The 19,012-nt window shown below is 48.2% G+C and overlaps 1 protein-coding gene across 2 annotated transcripts; it reads left to right on the forward strand.

Annotated features, from left to right (window-relative positions):
• The first annotated feature begins 1,846 nt into the window (after positions 1 to 1,846).
• On the forward strand, positions 1,847 to 18,974 carry Card19 (caspase recruitment domain family member 19). 2 transcript variants are annotated; one of them, XM_087896575.1, is made up of 6 exons: positions 1,847 to 1,978; positions 12,787 to 12,929; positions 16,472 to 16,625; positions 17,903 to 17,962; positions 18,132 to 18,203; positions 18,689 to 18,974. In XM_087896575.1, the coding sequence occupies exons 1-6, from the start codon at positions 1,972 to 1,974 to the stop codon at positions 18,802 to 18,804; spliced, it is 552 nt and encodes a 183-aa protein (XP_087752701.1). In that variant the 5' UTR covers positions 1,847 to 1,971; the 3' UTR covers positions 18,805 to 18,974. The 2 variants fall into 2 exon arrangements, with proteins under 2 accessions (XP_087752701.1, XP_087752702.1); XM_087896576.1 differs by lacking the exon at positions 17,903 to 17,962.
• The last annotated feature ends 38 nt before the right edge of the window (positions 18,975 to 19,012 follow it).

The following is a 19,012-nucleotide window of genomic DNA, read 5'->3' on the forward strand; positions in this document are numbered from 1 at the left end:
GCTGTCCTGTCATAGACTAAGGCCTTCTTTCCCTGCAGGCTTGGGGTGGCGGAGGCCTCCTGTATGGTCTAGGGTGTAGAATCCCTGTGACCTAGGGTGGTGTCATTGGACCAAATGTTGTACAAACTCTGGAGTGCCAAGAAGCAAGAAGCCTGCAGTTGGGAGGCCACATCAGGCTGCTAGACCTAGGGTGGGGGACTCTGCTCTAGGCCTCAGCTTCCCTCATGGGATCAAGAGAGGTAGGGTGCAGGAGAAGATGTAAAGGCAGAAGGAAGGCTGGCCTTCCCGATGGTGAGTCTGGCAAGGGATGCCTAAAAATGGGTGGTATAGGGAGCCCTCAATCCCACCCCACAACTATAAGACAGTGATATACATGGAAAAATTGGGTCAATTTGTATCCCAGAGGCCCTTCAGAATGGTCCCAATGTGGTCCTAGCGGGGCTCCGGCAGGACCTAGGCCCTGGATCTGGCCCAGGCATGTGTGTAGGTCAGGTGCACACTATCTCCTGGAACAAGGTCTGTCCACGCTATCTGTCCCTCTGCCTGCACAGATTGGTGCTGAGGAGCTCTCCAAATGCCTGGCCTGTGGGGAATCTGAGCTAACCTCGCTTTCTGCAGTGCTTAGCAAAGGGGCAGGAGTGTAGCGACCACTACAACTGGGTCCAAGAGTTTGGAATGCCCAGCGACCTTGCAAGTCAATCTCCAGATGCCTTTTGAACCTCATTTCCAAGATGAGAGCTTGCAACCCTGGGGAGAACAGAGGCAGAGATGGAGGGCTCAGGGACCCAGGGATTACTGGGCTGTCCAGGCAGAGCGTCCAGACCTGGGGCCCTCAGTACTGGTCTGGTTCAAACGTCTCAAGTTACGGCTCTAAAATGTGCTGCGCTAGCAGCACCAGCAGAGACAGGTAAAATCTGGTGCCTGCCGCCATTGCTGTGAGGGTCTTGCCTCTCCCACCTCCCAGACCTCCTTTTCCTAGCTGGGCCTGGGCCTGGGCCTGGGGACTTCCTGTGGTGAGCACCAGAGCTGGAAGGGCCAGGCCTACCTACAACAGAAGGGAAATAAGTGGGAGGTTCAAAGATTTGCCTGAGGCCGCGTGTTTTACAATTATGAAAACAGGCTCAGTCAAGCTAAATAACTTCCCTAACTAGGTTGCAATGCTAGGCACCTGTCCTCTTTTGTAAACAGGGGACTTGATAAAAGGATGTTCCACCAAGCTCACTGTTAAGTCTCAATTCCTGGGTGCCAATCCAATGAACACCCACCGGTCTGCCTTTTTTTTTGCCAGGCCTGACCTGCAATGTGACCCTGGGTAATTCACGTCTTTTTTAAGACTCAGTTTCTTTATCCGGGTGATGGGGTGGGGTGGCCAGGGCGCAGCTGCGGAAAACTGAGCCGCCAAGAAGCACACACCTACCTCCTAAACTCAGAGAGCAGCGGGCTCCGCGCCCGGAGGAGGGGCGGAGCTTAACGAAGGGGAGCGGACCCCAGGAGCTATTGGAGAGGCCGTGCGTGGGGCGGGGCTTGAGGTCTCTGGTCCCGACTGGGATCTGAGCCGGACTGAGCTCCTCTGCTGGGTCACTTAAACTGAAGGGGGCGGGGCTCCGGTCACCGCTACTGCCTAAACTCCTCAGGGGCGGGGCTCACTGGGGCGCGCAGTTTGGAACTCCCCGGGGAAGCCAGAGCCTAGAATGACAGGGGGCGGGGTTCGGTGAGGGGCGTGGTTTATAGTAGCGAACCATATTTGTAATCCCGGCCCACCCACTGCTAACGCACACCGAGCTCGGTATGGAGACGGGGCGTGGCTAGTTGGAGGGAGGGGCTTGAGACTGGAGACGTTGTCGCCGTAGCTGGGCGGGGCCTAGAGGGCAGAGGCGGGGCTTATGGCCCGGCCTGCCGTGGCGGTCACCGGAGCCGTCGGGCCGGGCGGCGGACAACCGAGGATCGCGGGGCGGCGCCGTGTCCTCCGCCATGACAGGTGGGCGCAGGGCCAGGCGGGCGACGGGAGCTGAGTGACCTTGGTGTTAGCTGGCGCCGGCGACACGGGCGTAGCGGCGCGCGGTGGCGGAGTGTCCTGGGCTCTGCGCGGCGGGCCGGGGGCGCCGGGGGTGTCGGGTGCGGAGTGGGGACCCGTCGCGGGCGGAGGAAACAGAGCAGCAGATGAGCGTCCTCACGGTGCTTGGCACCGGCTGCACCTGCGGAGCGGGGCGGTGTCCCGGGGCGGGATGGGTCTGAGAGAGGGAAATGGTGCTCACCGCCAGTCTGCTGAGACTCTAGAGCGGTCGCGATGGCACTCACCCCCACGGAGGCGGGACCGGCGCTGCGCTCCGGGGCAACTTGTGGTACCAGTGAGACGCTCGTGCTTCCCGCTTGCTCGGGAGCCTGCGAGACTCCTGCTACGTCTCTTACTCTAGATGGTTCTAGCGAATTCGGAGCCAGCAATTTGCCCCGGGGACTCACCCACTTTATTTCTGATCCCAGCCAGACACAGTGACATTACTGTGCTGAGTTTTGCCTGTAAAAGAATGCCGTGGGGATGAGTCAGCGAGGGACCCCCCACTGGCAGAGAGCCCGGGAGTGTGGTGACTCCCAGATGCCGCACTTTAGTTTCTGGGAGTCTCACTCTTATGCTTCTTGTGGCAGAGGTCACCTGGGATGGCCCAGGGAGTCAGGGTAACCCCAGAAGTACCCAAGGCTCTCAAAACTGGAGTCAGAACTGGTGGTGCACAAAAATAAGACCTTATGTGCTGGAACCTGATGACTTTGTAAACAGACTAGAGGAAACCCCAACTACCATGCTCTCCTTTGTCATCCCTCCAGGCCCTTTTTGTTTGGGGCTGCAAGTTCTGAACACTACCTATGTATAGAGCCCTGCTTGAGTCCCTAATATGCACTCTTGTTCAGAATGTCTATGTGGAGGCATAAGGAATATTATACCTGTTTAGGGATGGAGAGATGAAATCTCAGGCTGGGTAAGTGCCCCCAGACTACTCTGCTGGTCAGTGGTAGGAGCAGATTGGGGGGCCTGGTCTCAGCATTCATGCTGGGCTCTGTCCTGCTTCTGGTTTTCCAGATCTTCTAGTAAGTTCATCAGGATGTGTGGGACAAATCTTAACTGTGTTGGTCTTCAAGGTCCCACTGCAAAGATAGGGTACCCATAGAAAATGAGGCATCCCACCTCTAGGAGAACAGGTGGGAGTGGGGTAGAGGATGGGGTGTCTTTTAGCTGGGAGGACACAGCCAGCCCACTGCCGGTAAAACACTTTTTCTCTTTCCCATCTACTTGCTAGCTTTTTGACACCTCACAGCCCATTCCTTTTTCTGGTGGGAGATGGAGATTGTAGAACAGAAGTCTGAGAGGCTGGGGCCACAGATCCATTGTTCTGTGGCCCTAGTGCACCTGCTGGGGGGGGGGTGTTGCCATACAAATTAATCTTTGCTTCGTGTGTGTGTGTGTGTGTGTGTGGCTATAGAACAATGAGAGTTGTGTCTTCACAGAACAGTGATGATAAGAGATTCAGGGGGAGTTGATGCCCAAGTTGTAGACCCCAGGAGAGCGAATTCTTGGAAGGGGGTTAAATATGCTGGGCATGAATCAACCAGGTTTTCTCAGCCTACTGCCTACTGCCTGGGTCCTGACTCTGTGGTTGTGAGCTGCAGACAAGAAGGCTTTGGAATCCCTATGGCAGAGTAAGGCTTGTGGGGCCTGCAGCCTCAGGGTCTCAAATGCCAGAGTAAGGACTTAGGTCTGAGCTGCAGAAGTTCAAGGTGCTGTGGTTCATGGTACCAGCTGGCAGGGAAGGGAAATACAGGCAAAGGCTCATGGATTCTGCACAGAGTGGTCCATCTGCTTTCATCTAGTAAAGGCATTCCTGGCCTTGTTTACAGAGGCCTGGTATCCAGGCAGAGCCTTGCTCGAGTCTCCATGATACCCAGTGGCTGCCTGTTTGTGGTTGCACGCATAGTTTACAAGAGCCGCAGGAAACACAGGAAATGCCTTGCTCTGGTGCAGCTGGCTCCATCCCCTGGGCTGGGCCACCCATGGCAGGTGACTCAGGGCTTCTGTGACTCATGACTTGTGGGCAGCAGAGTCCCATCTTGGCTAACTAGCGGCTCTCAGGGTGGGAGGAGGCCGCTATGAGGCTCTGGCCTCTATCTACCGGTAGACCGCGCCTTTGGACCTTGGACTGGAGCCCATTCCTTCCAGAACTCTTCAGTGAGTGCCTACTGTGTGTTCAGCTCTGTACACATTGGCACAATGTGGAGACAGCAGACTCCTGAATTCGCAGTTATCCATATGTTAGTGACAGAACAGAATGTACCAGGGGTGTCTACAGGCAGCCCCAGCATGGCTGTGTTACCTCCAGGCTGATCACAGTTTTGTAAGTTTACCATGCCTTCATTTCCCTATCTGAAAGGGTGGAAGTTGTAGAGCCAGTGGGAGGATGGAGGTTATAGGTAGGTGTAAATAGGACCAGAAAATGCCTGGCCTGTGGATAGTTTTTTGAGTCAGCTCAATGTTCATCTGCACTCTTTAAAGAGATGCTGCAGGCTTTGGAGCCAGCCTACTTAAGGCACCTGGTAATACAGCAAGTCACTGGTAAATCTGTCTTCTACACAGATTTCAGGGGCTCTACCAATATTCCCAGTCCCCAGCAGCCATGATAGGGTGGCACTGATGGCCTCAGAGAGGGATGGAATGGCTGATGATTGGGCCTTGGGGGAGCAATGACTGTCACCCAGAACAACCCTATCCTTAGTCTCTGAGAGTAGGCTCCTGGCCTGAGGATGTGTTTGTGGGGTCTTTGGTGAAGGCAGCCCCCACTGTTACACTGTGAACCCCTGGAAAATAGCCCCAAGTTCCTGGCATAGGGTGGGCATGCTATTAGGCTATGCCCACCTGGGTAGAAAGGACTCCCCCACAAGCCATCATCAGGGATGGGAGGGTACAGGAGTCAGAAGATAGACCAGCCAGAAGGAAGGAGCAGGGGACCAGAGGTGTGAGGGAAGATCCTCTGGGTTCCTTCTCAAGTAATGTGTTCCTACTCGGGGTTGCTCTGCTTTCCATGACTCCCCCTCCTGCCACAACTGTTTCATAAACACCAACAATGGAAATTTCCAAATAAGTTTTCTTAATAGATGCTACTTGTTTGTTGAATTTATTTTGAACCAGAGTCTCTCTTTGTTGTCCAGGCTGCCACACCCTTTCTTGTAGCTAGGGCTGCAAGTGTATACTGCCTGGTGCATACTGTCTGTGTGTATACTGTCTATGTGTATACTGTCTGGGTGCATACTGCTTGGGTGTATACTGCCTGGGTGCATACTGCCTGGTGCATACTGCCTGGTGCATACTGCCTGGGTGTATACTGCCTGGGTGCATACTGCCTGGGTGCATACTGCCTGTGTGTATGTTGCCTGGGCCTATAGTGCCTGGGTGCATACTGCCTGGGCCTATAGTGCCTGGGTGTATACTGCCTAGGTGCATACTGCCTGTGTGTAACCTGCCTGGGTGTATACTGCCTGTGTTTATGTTGCCTGGGCCTATAGTGCCTGGGTGTATACTGCCTGGGTGTATACTGCCTGTGTTTATGTTGCCTGGGCCTATAGTGCCTGGGTGTATACTGCCTGGGTGCATACTGCCTGTGTGTAACCTGCCTGGGTGTATACTGCCTGGGTGCATACTGTCTGGGTGTATACTGCCTGGGTGAATACTGCCTGGCCTTTTTGTGGGGACAGTTGACTGAAGATTGAGCAGATAGTGCAGAGATTGAGGAAATGGACTCCCCTTCCATCCCTCATATCATTACCATTTTCTATCATTTTGCTATTGTTAGCCGAAGCCCAGAATCTGCACTAGCATTTCCTCCTTGTGTTGGATGTTCAGTGGGCTTTAACAAATGCTTTATGCCATTATACAGAATAGTTTCACTGCCTAACCTTCCCCTATGCCCTGCTTACTCATCCCTCCCTTCCTCCTTATGCCTGGCAACCCCCGGTTTTATTGTCTCCTTGGTATTGCCTTTTCTGCAGTGTGGTGTAATGAGAACCATAAGGCTTTTTCAGACAGGCTCTTTCACTCAGTGATGTGCGTTTAAGGCTCCTCCACATCTTTTCATGTCTCTAGTTTATTTATCCTTTCCAGGACTGAGGCCCAAACCCAGGACCTTGTGCATGCTAGGAAGGATACCACTGAAATGTATCTTTAAAATTTTTATTTTAACACCAGGCCTCACTAAGTTGCCCAAGCAGCCTTTGAAGTTGGAGTCCTTCTATCCCAGCCTCGCTCATCTTTCCATCCCCATCCTGTGATGTGTTTGCGTGTGTGTGTGAGAGTGAGCACATGCCATAGCACACACATGGAAGTCAGAGGACAGCCTCAGGTGTCAGTCTTCTGCCTTGTTTGAGACAGGGTCTGCCTTTTCTTGCTCACTGAATGTATGCCAGGCTAGTAGCCCATGAGCTGCTGGGGATTCCCCTGTCCCCACCTTAGTTTTTGAGTCAGGGTCCCTACAGTCCACCAGTTCAACTAGACTCCCTGTCTGGCGAGCTCTAGGGATCTGCCTGTCTTAGCCTTCTCAGTGCTGGGACTTCAGGAATATGCTGATATTCCTGGGTCTGGGTGAGTTCAGAGGAACTGAGCTCGGGTCTCCACACATGTGCACAGCTCTTCTTCCTGGCCTCTTTGTTTTTGGTCTCACATTATGTAGCCTAGACTTGCCTTGAACTTATAATCCTCCTGCCTTAGCATTCCAAATGCTAAAACTACAGATATATATTACCATTCCTGACGCCCCGTTGCCATTTCTGATGTTAGTAATTAGAGTCATTTTTGTTGACCATTTCAGTGGATAAACTTTGGTTTTGTTGATTTTTCTCTTTTAAAAATGTTCTTGAGGTTGTCTTCACTCTAACCAGCTATTCCCTTCTTTCTGTTCGCTCTGTGTTTGACTTGTCTGGTTGTTCTAGTCCCTTCCTCCTTCCCTTCCAATTGAGTTGCCTTTTTCTTTTTTAAAGTTGGTGGGGTGTAATGGCCATTAATGTTAACTTTTTTTTTTTTGAGACAAGGTTTCACTATGCACTCTGTAACTCCAGCTAGCCCAGATTCTACATAGATCAAGGTGTCCTCAAACCCATAGAAGTCTACATGCTTCTGCCTCCAGAGTGGTAGGATTAAAGCAGAGTGACAAGATTAAAGCATGTGCCATACCTGACCCAAGCTCTCTCTTTGTAAAATGTGTGAATTTATTTATGACTGTTGCTTCTCCATCCCAGAGGTATGCTTGCTCCATTCCTTAGGTCTTGGTGTGTTTGTTTCTCATTTGACTCAAGGTTGCTTTCAATGTATTTCGTGGTTTCATTTTTGTTGGAGAAGGGCTGCTTGTTGGTTCCCAAATGATCACACAGAAACTATATTAATTAAATCACTGCTTGACCCATTAGCTCTAGCTTCTTATTGGCTAACTATTATATTAATTTAACCCATTTCTATTAATCTGTATATAGTCACGTGTCTGTGGCTTAATGGTTAAAATTCCCAGCATCTATCTCCGGCAGCTCCATGGCTTCTCTCTAACTCTGCCTTCCTCCTCCCATGCTATAGGCCAAGCCAGTTTCTTTATTCATTAACCAATAAAAGCAACATATAAACAGAAGGACCTTCTACACCATTTTCCCTTTTCTGTTTAAACAAAAAGGAAGGCTTTAACTTTAATATAGTAAAATTACAGATAACAAAACAGTTATCAAGCAAGAATTACAGTTACAATATTTATATCTACTTTATCTTTTATCATAACTAAGGAAAATTGTATCTATTCTTCAACTCCATCAAAGACTCCAGAGGGATATAATATTACTTAAATAAACAGGAAGTACATTGCAAGCAACTTCCAAAACTCTAGAATTGATAGAGACATCTCACTACCTGGACAGTCACCCAAAGTTCTTTTGTTCTGTTGGGGTATCCATCTTCAGCCTACAGGCCAATAGTGTCCAGTAGACTTTTCCACCAAGCAGGAAATTTTAAAGACAGTTCCTCCTATACTAGCAGTTTGTCCATCACATTTTTCTGTTGCCTGCAGAATGTCTAGCAGACTCTTTCATGAAGCAGGAACCCCAAAGGATTATCTCACTTTTAGGCAAGTTTAGCAGTCATTTCTTTGTGGGTCCTGCATGTCCAGTTTCTTTTAACCAACTCCATAAGAAGCCTCTTCAATGCCCATCATTCTCTTGAAGTAGCTTGGTGCTGCCAGGAGCAGATGTGTCTCACGATCATGAAAAGTCCTAAGGTTTTTTTTTTTTTTTTTGGTTTTTTTGTTTTGTTTTGTTTGTTTTTTTGTTTTTGCCTATTACTCTATGTGGCTCTACAGTGGACGATGGAAGGTTGTGGGAATCGGCCGAGTGGTCGGGCGCTCTACCCCCCCCCCCCCAGCCGTCTCTCCGGCTAAGTCCTAAGTTTTTAAACATTTTAAATGCCCATATTTTGAAGGCATCTGAAATGTTTGAAGAATACCTATCTAACTGAAATATATCTCTATACATCTAGAAAATCTAATTAACATGACTACAAGCTTAACTATTACAGATGACTATCTATTAACCTATATTTCTTAATTATACATTACATTTTTTAAATGAACTACACAATGACAATAACTTAATCAAGAACAGAAATATATATATATATTTATATATATAAAACAAGATTGACCTTAAATTTATATCAGTAAACCAAGATATATATCAATGCAAATCTCTAAAGCATATCCCCCTTTAAATGTAAAGAAGCATTTACAAACAATATTTGGGAATATGGGCATAGTTTTGTCCAGACTTCTTCCTGCTGTTTGTTGGGCAAAGTAATTTTTGGAGGTATTTGCGGTGACCTCTCAGGGGGTTGTGATTTATCAAATCATATTAGCCTGAAATGAATCCACAGGTTCTCATCCTCTATGGAAACAAAAGAAGAACCTGTTTTCCAAAGCAACATATCCTTAGGCCCAAATTCTGAAGTCAAGATACCTTTATAATATACATGCTGGTTTAGCTTAGCAGCTCATACAGTGAAATGTCTCTCTGTACTTAGCTCCTTCACAGTCAAAAAAAAAATCAAAGAAAACACATAATATACATAATCCAGACTCTCTTTGTATAGTCCATCTTTTTTTTAAAAAGGTTTATTTATTTATTTATTTATTTATTTATTATGTACAGTGTTCTGCCTGCATGCTTACCTACACCCCAGAAGAGGGCACCAGATCTCATAGATGGTTGTGAGCCAACATGTGGTTGCTGGGAATTGAACTCAGAACCTCTGGAAGAACAGTCAGTGCTCTTAACCGCTGAGCCATCTCTCCAGCCCTGTATAGTCCATCTTTATGCGGCTTATTTTTCTTTACCCCTTTTAATCTATGACTGTCTGTATTCGTCTCTTTAAAGACTTTTTAAGCGATTTACTTCTTTTCCAACTCTCTATACTCTTTTTCTTCTCTCTCCCAAACCTATGTATATTTATCCAACACTGTAACTCATTTAGAATTCTTTTATGTCTAAATCTGTCCTTATCACATTATCTGTAATTCTTTACTGTCTTGAAGAGCTTTTAAAATGGTAAGCAGCTTGGTTGCAGCTGCTCTGGATGCTGGCTCCACCTCTCTCTACTTTTAAAATGGTGGAGATACCATTACTGCCAGCTCTGGGGCCTCCAGGTAGAAGCCACACTCAGCACTTTAACTCTGAGAATGAGCATGCAGCACATAAACCCTTTTTATCTGAGTAATAGCTAAATCTGCCATGCAGAGCACTGTGCAGCCTGGAAATATCTCTGTGTATGGTGGCAGGAATCCACCATGGTCTTCTGCCTGTGTATACCTAGTAGACCTGATTCCACTGCCTGCCCAGGCAGGGAGCACTGAGCCGTGGGCATGGTCTCAGCTACTTTCCTCCTGATCCCAAGTGGGCACATGTTGGGATTAATGAGTCCTGGCCTTCAGCTGGATGATGGGACTAATGAGTTCTGGCCTTCAGCTGCTCTTCCCTCCTAGAGCCTTCTAATTAAAGTTACTAGAAACTGTGCCTAGTTTAGAGGATCAGAGGATGGAATTATCACCTGTTGGCCATTGACTGCAGTGTATTTAAGCCTACATGGTGTGAATAAAGGGGACTTTCTGAACCAGCGTTTGTAGGTCTGTGTGTCGGTCTGTCTCTGCGTATGTCGATTTGTCTCTGCGTGTATATTCTCAACCTCCAGCCCCTTACCCGAAGTTCGTGAACTGGGTTCTAGCTCATAGATCACAGACACGGGGGCACGATGCGCGGCAGGCACACAAACACCCAGGCCCACAAATGTCATTCAAATGCTCCATAGTCGGAGTTCGCACTGGCAGCATGGCCTAGCAAGCCACATTTTAAAACCAGGCAGCTTTTTTTCTGCTACTGCTGAATCAGGAAAACTTCTCTTAAAGGAGCCATGCCTCTGCTTGCTTCTACCAAAAAGAGCCCACCCAAGAAAATGCTGCTACCAACCATGCTTAACTCTGTTCTTTTGTGTCTAGAATTTTTAAGCTTTCTCAGGTTTTTATGTGGATGTAGTTACCCACGTTGGCACACCAGTCTGTTGGAGAAGGACCGCTTGTTGGTTCCCAGCTACTTAACCCTGAAATAATCGCACAGAAACTGTATTAATTAAATCACTGCTTGGCCCATTAGCTTTGGCTTCTTATTGGCTAACTCTTATATTAATTTAACCCATTTTTATTAATCTGTGTATCGCCACGTGGCTGTGGCTTACTGAGTAAAGTTCCCAGTGCCAATCTCTAGCGGCTCCATGGCTTCTCTCTAACTCTGCCTTCTTCCTCCCATGTTATAGGCCAAGCCAATTCTTTATTTCATTAACCAATAAAAGCAACACATAGACAGAAGGACCTTTCACACCACATTTTGACCTGTTAGTTCAGTGGTTCTCAATCTGTGGGTTGTGACCCCTTTGAGGGTTGAATGACCCTTTCTCAGACGTCGCCTGAGACCATCAGAAAACACAGATATCTATATTACTATTTATAACAGTAGCAAAATTACAGTTATGAAGCAGCAGTGAAAGTAATTTTATGGTTGGGGTCTCCACGATATGAGGACCTGTATCAAAAGGGTCACAGCATTAAGAAGGTTGAGAGCCACTCTGTTAATTACTCCAGACTTGTAAATTCTGATTGTATCAGTTTCTAGCTTCATGTCATGTGATCCGAAAAGAGCTTTCGGTTGAAATGCTTTTAAATATTTTGAGACTTATTTGTGGCTTAAGATCTACATGTCTTGTGATTTAGAGTATGTTCCATGTGCACTTGGGAAAAGTGTGGTTTTTTTATTACTGGGTAGTGTTTTCTGTATATGACTTTTAGGTACAGTTTAGATATTGTTCAAATCTTCCATTTCCTTACTGATCTTTTATCTAGTTGTCTGTTGTTTAAAGTGGTATATGAACATCTTTATCATAGAGCTGTCTGTTTCTCCCTTCAGTTCCATCAGTATTTCCCCATTGGGGCTTTGATACTTGGTGTAGGTGTGTTTATAGTTGTTACATATTCTTGATGACTTAACCTTTAATTCACATATGTTGTTTGTTTTTTAATCCCTTGCACCAGTTTTGACTTAAAGTCTATTTTGTCTGATTCTAATCCAACCACCGTGTTCTGGTCTGGTTTATGTTAACAATCAAGTGTGTTCAACCTGCTGCCTGTGACCACTTGTGGCTGGCTGAGGACAGCTGTGACTGTAGCCCACACAAAACTGCAAGCCGACTTCACACTAGGAAATTGTTCTTGAACATGATGTTTGTAGATGACAATTTCCCATGTTGAGGTGTCAAAAGGTCGGACACGCCTAGGTGGGCTGTCTTATTCCTCATTTTACTTTCAACCTGTTTGTGTCTTTAGTGAGTGTCTTGTCAGTATTTAGTTGGAGTTTTTTTTTTTAAAGTATATGTCACATTTTATTTTTCCAAGGTGTTTTTTTCTTCTGTCTTCACAAAGCTGCTTCTTTATGTGAAGAATGGGGTGTAGCACCAGTAGGTCTAAATTGTGGTGGGGGTGTTTGGTCCTTCCAGGCTTCATGAGATTGATTCCCGATCACCTTGCCATGAATAGCACAGCTCACGCAGTAATGCAGCTTGACACAGAGTTTGGAAAGCACACAGGAGTTGAAGACACCTGTTTCAGATAAATGTCTCACAGCAGCGGCCTCTACAATATTCTGGTTCCAAATGACGAACTTCTTAATGGCCTTGTCCTCGGGCATGTACTGGGCCCAGTTCATGCTGCAAATTGACTGCACACGACCACAACTCTTTTTGCTCTTTTTTCTTCTTTAGATCACCTTGGAGCCAAGACCAGAAAGAGTGGAGCATGTGTTTTTAAGGCTATTCTGCCAATCTTTGCCTTTTGATTAGAGAGTTTATCCTGTTTACATTTAAAGTAATTGCTGAGAATGAAAGATTTGTCTCTGCTATCTGTGTTGTGTAGTCTTTTAGCTTTTGCAGCCCTTGTTTCTACCTTTGCTGATTCACTTTGTGTTTAGTTAATGTTTTGTGGTAACATTTTGATTCTCTTATTATTTTATGTGTATTCTGTAGATTTCTTCTCCTTGGTTAACATGAGAATTGTAGTTGCACCCTCCAGAGAGACTGCTACCCTTCCAGCAAGTGTGGGCCTCCTGTGGTCAACACCAAGGACGCCATATTTGGTGCCTCTTGAGGCTGCGCTGACTCACCCATGCTATCCATATGTGTTCCAGATCAGACCTACTGTGACCGGCTGGTACAAGACACACCTTTCTTGACCGGACAGGGTCGCCTGAGTGAGCAACAAGTGGACAGGATCATCCTCCAGCTGAACCGCTACTACCCACAAATCCTTACCAACAAAGAGGCCGAAAAGGTGCTGAGGGGTGAGCGGGGCCAGGGTAACCACTGGGCATGCCCCTTTTGTAACGGGTTTTTCTCTGTCCCTCTAGCAAGTTCTCAGATAATGACATAGAGACTTTTCATTAATTATGAAAGATTGGCCTTAGCTTAGATTTGTTCCTAACTAGCTCTTATAACTTAAATAAACCATTTCTATTACTCTACATGCTGCCACATGTTTGTAGCTTTTACCTCTCCTGTATGTCCTGCTTTCTCTGTCTGACTGGCCACTCCCCCTTTCTTCTTCCCAGAGCTCTCTCTGTCCACAAGTCCCACCTATACCTCCTGCCCAGTTATTGGACATTTAACTTTTTTTTTAAACCAGTCACAGTGACACACCTTAACACAGTATAATCAGATATCTTGCAATACCCCTCTTTGAGCTGGGAGAAGCTGGCACAGGCCTTGAATTATCTTCTCAGTGTAGTAAGAGGCCGCTTGTTTGTTTCCCTGCCGCCCAGCAGCTCAGACCTGAAATAATCAAACAGAAACTATATTATTTAAAACACTGCTTGGCCAATGACTCTAGTGTATTTCTGGCCAACTCATATCTTAAATTAACACATCTTCATTAATCTGTGTATCACCACAAGGCTGTGGCTTACTTGGTTAAATTCTAGCATCTGTCTCCCATGGGGCTACATGGTGGTGTCTCCCTTGACTCTGGCTTCTTTCTCCCAGCATTCGGTTTAGTTCTTCCCCCCAGCCCCTCCTAGCTCTACTCTGCACTATCATGCCAAGCCAGTTTCTTTATTCATTAACCAATAAAAGCAACACATAGACAGAAGGACCTCCTACACCATCTCAGGAATGAAGCTGAACTTGGGTAGCTTCATGTGGCCCCCTGTCATCAGATCTGATGCCTCAGTTTCTTCAGATTGCCTTAGGAAGCTAGCCCTTCCAGAATTATGAGAAGGTTTGCAGGAGGTGATACACAGTGTCTTAGATGGAGTTGCTCTTGCTGTGGTAAACACAATGACCAAAAGCAGTCTGGGGATGAAAGCGTTTATTTGGCTTATGTTTCCACATCCACAGCTGAAGGAAGTCAGGACAGGAACCCAAACAGGGCAGGAACCTGGAGGTAGGAGCTAATGCAGAGGCCCTGGAGGGATGCTGCTTACTGGCTTGCTTTTCATGGCTTGCTCAGCCTGCTTTCTTATAGAGCCCAGGACCAACAGCCCAGGGATGGCGTCACCCACAATGGGCAGAGTCCTCCCCAGTCATTGCTCTACAGGCTTATCTTACAGCCCAATCTTAGGGAAGTATTTTCTCAATTAGGGTTCCCTCCTCTCAGATGACTTTAGTCTGTGTCAGGTTGACATAAAATTAGAACACACAATAACATAATAATAAAAGGAGGGCAGAGGAAGGAGGGATCAGAAGTCTGGATCTGGAATTGGGCAGATAGCTCGGTTGGTAAAATGCTTTCTGTGTGAACATGAGGACTTGAGTTTGAATCCAGAACCTGTAACTGCAGCAGACACAGAGACATAGATCCCAGGGGCTTGTTGGCTAACCAGTTTAGCCAAATGGTGGACTCCAGGTTCAATGTGAGACTCTGTCTCAAAATAGTAAGGTGCAGAGCCATTGAGGAAAGCATTCTGATATCAACCTCTGGCCTCTACATGCACCATGGGTGGACACCTACCCACAAGCACATAGACATGCGCTAGCATGTGCGCACTCCCCCCACATGTGTACTCACACACACAGACACAAACACATACTCATCCACACCTGCCCACACCAGACAGTGTACACACATATACCCCTATACCATATACACACATACAGACATACTCCACACATATGTAGACACACAGACACACCACATACACATCCCATATACATGTAGACACACAGACACACAAACACACTCACTACACCACACACACAGACATACACATTCCACCCACATACATGTACACACACAAACATGTAGTGATATTTCATTTGTATTTTAATAAATAAAGCTTGCCTGAAGATCAGAGAGTAAAACAGACACACCGATCAGCCTTACAGACAAGGCAGTGGTGACACATGCCTTTAATCCCTGTACCCACACTAGTTTGCCGTAGATATCAGGCAGTGCATGCCTTTAATCCTAGTGGTGCGTGCCTTGAATCCCAGCCCTAGAGAGGAATATAAGGCGGGAGGAAACAGCTCTCATTTACAGTCTCATTCTGAGATTCCTGGAGGCAGGATCGCCATTTTGAACTGAGGTAGAGGTAAGAGCCAGTGGTTGGCTGCTTTGCTTTTCAGACCTTCAGGTTAAACTCCAATATATCTCTCTGAGTTTTTATCAGTTGTGCACCACAGACACAAGCACACTCACTATATCACACATACAGACACCCCCCCGCAACACACATACCAAAAGTCTGGACCTATTGGTACCCTGGAACCACACCGTGACTTTTCCAGAGGGTCAAAGTAAGAAAAGACTCACTGTTTTTTTCTCTTCGTTCTTCCTTCCATTTGTAAGGCCAAAAGGCCCAGCCTGTAATAGGTGGGTAATGGAAGCTGACCCTCATCCCGCAGCCAAGCTTGAGGGAGACTGCTCCCACTGGGAGCTTCAGCATCTGTGGAAGAAGCATGCTATCCACTTGGCTCAGAGACTAATGTGACCTGGTTCCCCTGAGCCAGGTGAATAGCACACTCTGCCAAGCGCGCTCTCTCTGGGTCATCTCTGGCTCTCACCCACAGCCCTACAAATAGCTGAAGTCATCATGCCATTTGATAGAGGGGACTACTGAGGCAGACACAATGACTGTTCTGCCTGTGATGGCACTTTAGATACAGTCCCTGGGCTTTGTGTCAATTTACACACTTAGTGTGAGCCACCCAGTGATTTTAAAAAGTGACAGGCTCAATCATTGTTGCAATAAGAAATACATAAACTTCAGACGCTTATACCTCAAAGAGGGAACTCACTTCTCAGAGGCCCTACAGCTCCCCTTAATCTCTGGTCAGTTTTCAGATGTAGCCACCAGGGGGCAGCACCAGACCACAGCCTCCTGGTTCTGAACTCAGTGCCAAGTGACCACTGACCTTCACAAACTCATCAGAAGAAACTGTTCTTTTCTCAACTGACTTTTGAAATACTAGACTCTTGTTCCCACAGTCTGAAAAATAAGAGCAACTGTCACGTATGCCACCATTCGTTCTCTGTAACCACCCCACCACGTGGGATTTTTTCCTTTTTATGAAAACTGAATCTCAGGGGGTTGAAGTGACTCACTGAGGCCGCATGGGGGAGAAACTACACCGAGTGTCATTACTTAGGGTGATGTCCCCCACACTCTGATTCCTTGGTGACCTCTCCCAACCTCTGTAGCCCTGGAGACGCAAAGATTAACCGAGACTTAGCCAGCAACTAAGTACTCTAGTGTTGGATACCGCACGTGGGGTGTGAGAAGCTGAGAGGATTCTTAGGTCTGTGGTACTGAGGCTGGGGTCACGAGGGGACCACCTCACAGCTGCCCCCCTTCAGCCCACCTTTTCTTCTGCCCCCAGTTCCGGAACCCCAAGGCGTCCCTGCGCGTGCGGCTCTGTGACCTTCTGAGCCACCTGCAGCAGCGCGGGGAGCGGCACTGCCAGGAATTCTACCGAGCTCTGTACATCCATGCCCAGCCCCTGCACAGCCACCTGCCCAGCCGCCACACTCTTCGTAAGTCCCTCCCCCACATCCCTACCTGCAGCATCTCACACTCACCAGGGAGGGCGCCAACTGTGAGCAGCATGGCCGTCCTCAGGGCCCATCTGAGTCTGCAACAGCCCCACCTGGGCTTCTCTTCCCTCCCACCCAGGGAGGGACCACCCAGGGAGAATAACTCAGGCTGGCATATCAGTCTGTCTCTCCCTCTTTCCTTTCTCTCTCTCTGTCGTTCCCCTCCCCCGTGTCAGTTTTCATACAGAAGCCAGTGCTCCATGTATCCTGTCTGACCCCCTTGTTTACCATGTCTGTGTCTTCATTTCTCAGTCCATAGCAGCTTCCTTCTCACAGCCCTGTGCTGCTCCTTGGTCACCCCAACAGGAAGTTACCAAGCCCGCGTAGACCCCAAGGCTGTGTCTACTTTTTGTATCCACCGGTCTGCTCATGTGGGGTTTCTGTAGGGTGTCCTTGGGTATAGGTGTGGGTGGTTGGTAAGAGACAGTGTGATCTCGGAGCTCTAGGTGACAGGTAAGTCCCAAATGTCTGGGTCACTGGAGCTGCTAGGACCTGGAATTCCACAATAAGGCCAGTGTGGCGGCTCAGCTCCAAGGTTCTGTGCTTATGGACCTGAGAAGAGGCTATGCTGCTCCGACAGACAGATGAGGTGACTCTGCCCATGCACTCAGCTGGGACTCTGGGAGTCCGAGGAGTTTTTCCCCAGACCTCACATGGCACAGTATGGACAGTTGAGGACAGACTGAATTGACTTTTTCATCTCTATGAAAACTGCTTCCCTGGGCTTTATTTAGAACCCAGCTGGATCCAAGCCATGTCCCTACTGGAAATGAAGCACTTTCTGTGGTCCGTGGGTGCCCCAGGGTCTGTGTGGCATGTCATCTGTCTGCTAACCCCGTGGGGGAAGTCTATGGAAAAGCTCTGGCCTTCTCTGCCTGGTATGACAGCCCCTATGATGCTAGCAGGTGGCTCTTGATAGTGGATATTTGTCCTGCATTTGATGACATGTGGCCAAGAGGACACAGTAGCCTACTCCATACCTATGATATCATAGAAACTGGACCAAAGGAAACTCAGATTTATGCAGTGTTCTCTGGAGAGCTGATCTCTCTATTGACCAACTGGGCCTGCCCAGGGCACCCGATACAGTGACCATGAAGAAACATGCGTGAGCCCTGCACCTTCAGGAGGCAGAGGTGCTGCCTTGGGCTTCCCTGGGGGACAACCCGCTCTCAGCTCAGCCCTCTACTAATCATGCTCTGTAATTTCGTTTCCAGAAAACTCAGATTGCAGAGAACTGGACTGGGGCAGCGAGAGCCGTGAGCTGAGTGACAGGGGTAACGCCCCCGCCACCTCCTTTTCTTTCCCTTTTCCCTCAGGGCTCTGTCTGTGTCCCAGGGGCTTCTCCATCCCACATCGGGTTCTATTCCTGGCTTTCTGTTGGGGGACAGGCCCCCTGTAGTCCTCAGCCACTGCTACAGGCCATTCACACTCCTTTCTCCCCAGGACCCATGAGCTTCCTGGCAGGCCTAGGCCTGGCGGCAGGCCTGGCACTCCTCCTCTACTGCTACCCTCCAGGTGAGTGCAGGCTGCCCCCAACGCTCTACTAAGCAGACTGTGGGAGTTGGGCAGTGACGGCTCATCAGTGTCTTGGGCAGCTGAGAGTCCTCGGAGAGCTCTGCCATGTCTGGCATCTTGGCATCTTGGTCTCCCCACCTGCGGCCTTAAAAGCCTAAACCCACTTAGAGGCCTGCGACTTGCAGCTAGCCTTGCCTGCTCTACTCCCCTGCCCTGCGATGCCTGAGTCTGGCATCTGGGAGGACCTTGGGGATATGGCTTCACGGCTTCACACAGCCTTATGCACTGAAGGCTTGGGGTCACCCGGGCAGGAGCTAGTGGGCTCTGGGGTCAGACCCAGTTCTGATCTGTAAACCCAAACGTGAAGACCATGTGTGAGTAGGGGTAAGGACAGGGCCAATGTCCAGCCTGCTCCAGCTCTCCCAGAACAGAGTCCTCCCTCATGGCTGATCCTTGGATTATCATTTCTCCCCTTTGTCTTCTAGACCCCAAAGTGCTTCCTGGGACCCGTCGCATCCTTGCCTTCTCACCCGTCATCATTGACAGGCATGTCAGCCGCTACCTGTTGGCCTTCCTGGCAGATGACCTCGCAGGGTTTTAACGAACCCAGACCCTGGGCCTTACCTGCTGCTTAACCAAAGAATCCCCTGGCCACCCACTGTGGGGTCTGCACTTCTTTTTCTAAATACTTATTTTTCATTATTTATAATTTCTATGAGAACATATCACCTTCACTCTACAAGGTGCTTAACATGAAATGTTCCAACTGTCTCTGCCTAGCTCTCTTCTTGTGCTGGGTTTGTGTGTGT

The sequence above is a fragment of the Myodes glareolus genome, chromosome 14, assembly GCF_982192425.1.
Source record: "Myodes glareolus chromosome 14, mMyoGla1.1, whole genome shotgun sequence".
In the NCBI taxonomy this organism is placed as follows: Eukaryota; Metazoa; Chordata; class Mammalia; order Rodentia; family Cricetidae; genus Myodes; species Myodes glareolus.

Bases quoted from the DNA above. Each gene is read 5' to 3' on its own strand.
- Card19 (XM_087896575.1), top strand. The intron at 12,930-16,471 runs GTGCTGAGGGGT...TTCTGCCCCCAG, and splicing joins CCAACAAAGAGGCCGAAAAG to TTCCGGAACCCCAAGGCGTC. The intron at 18,204-18,688 runs GTGAGTGCAGGC...TTTGTCTTCTAG, and splicing joins CCTCTACTGCTACCCTCCAG to ACCCCAAAGTGCTTCCTGGG.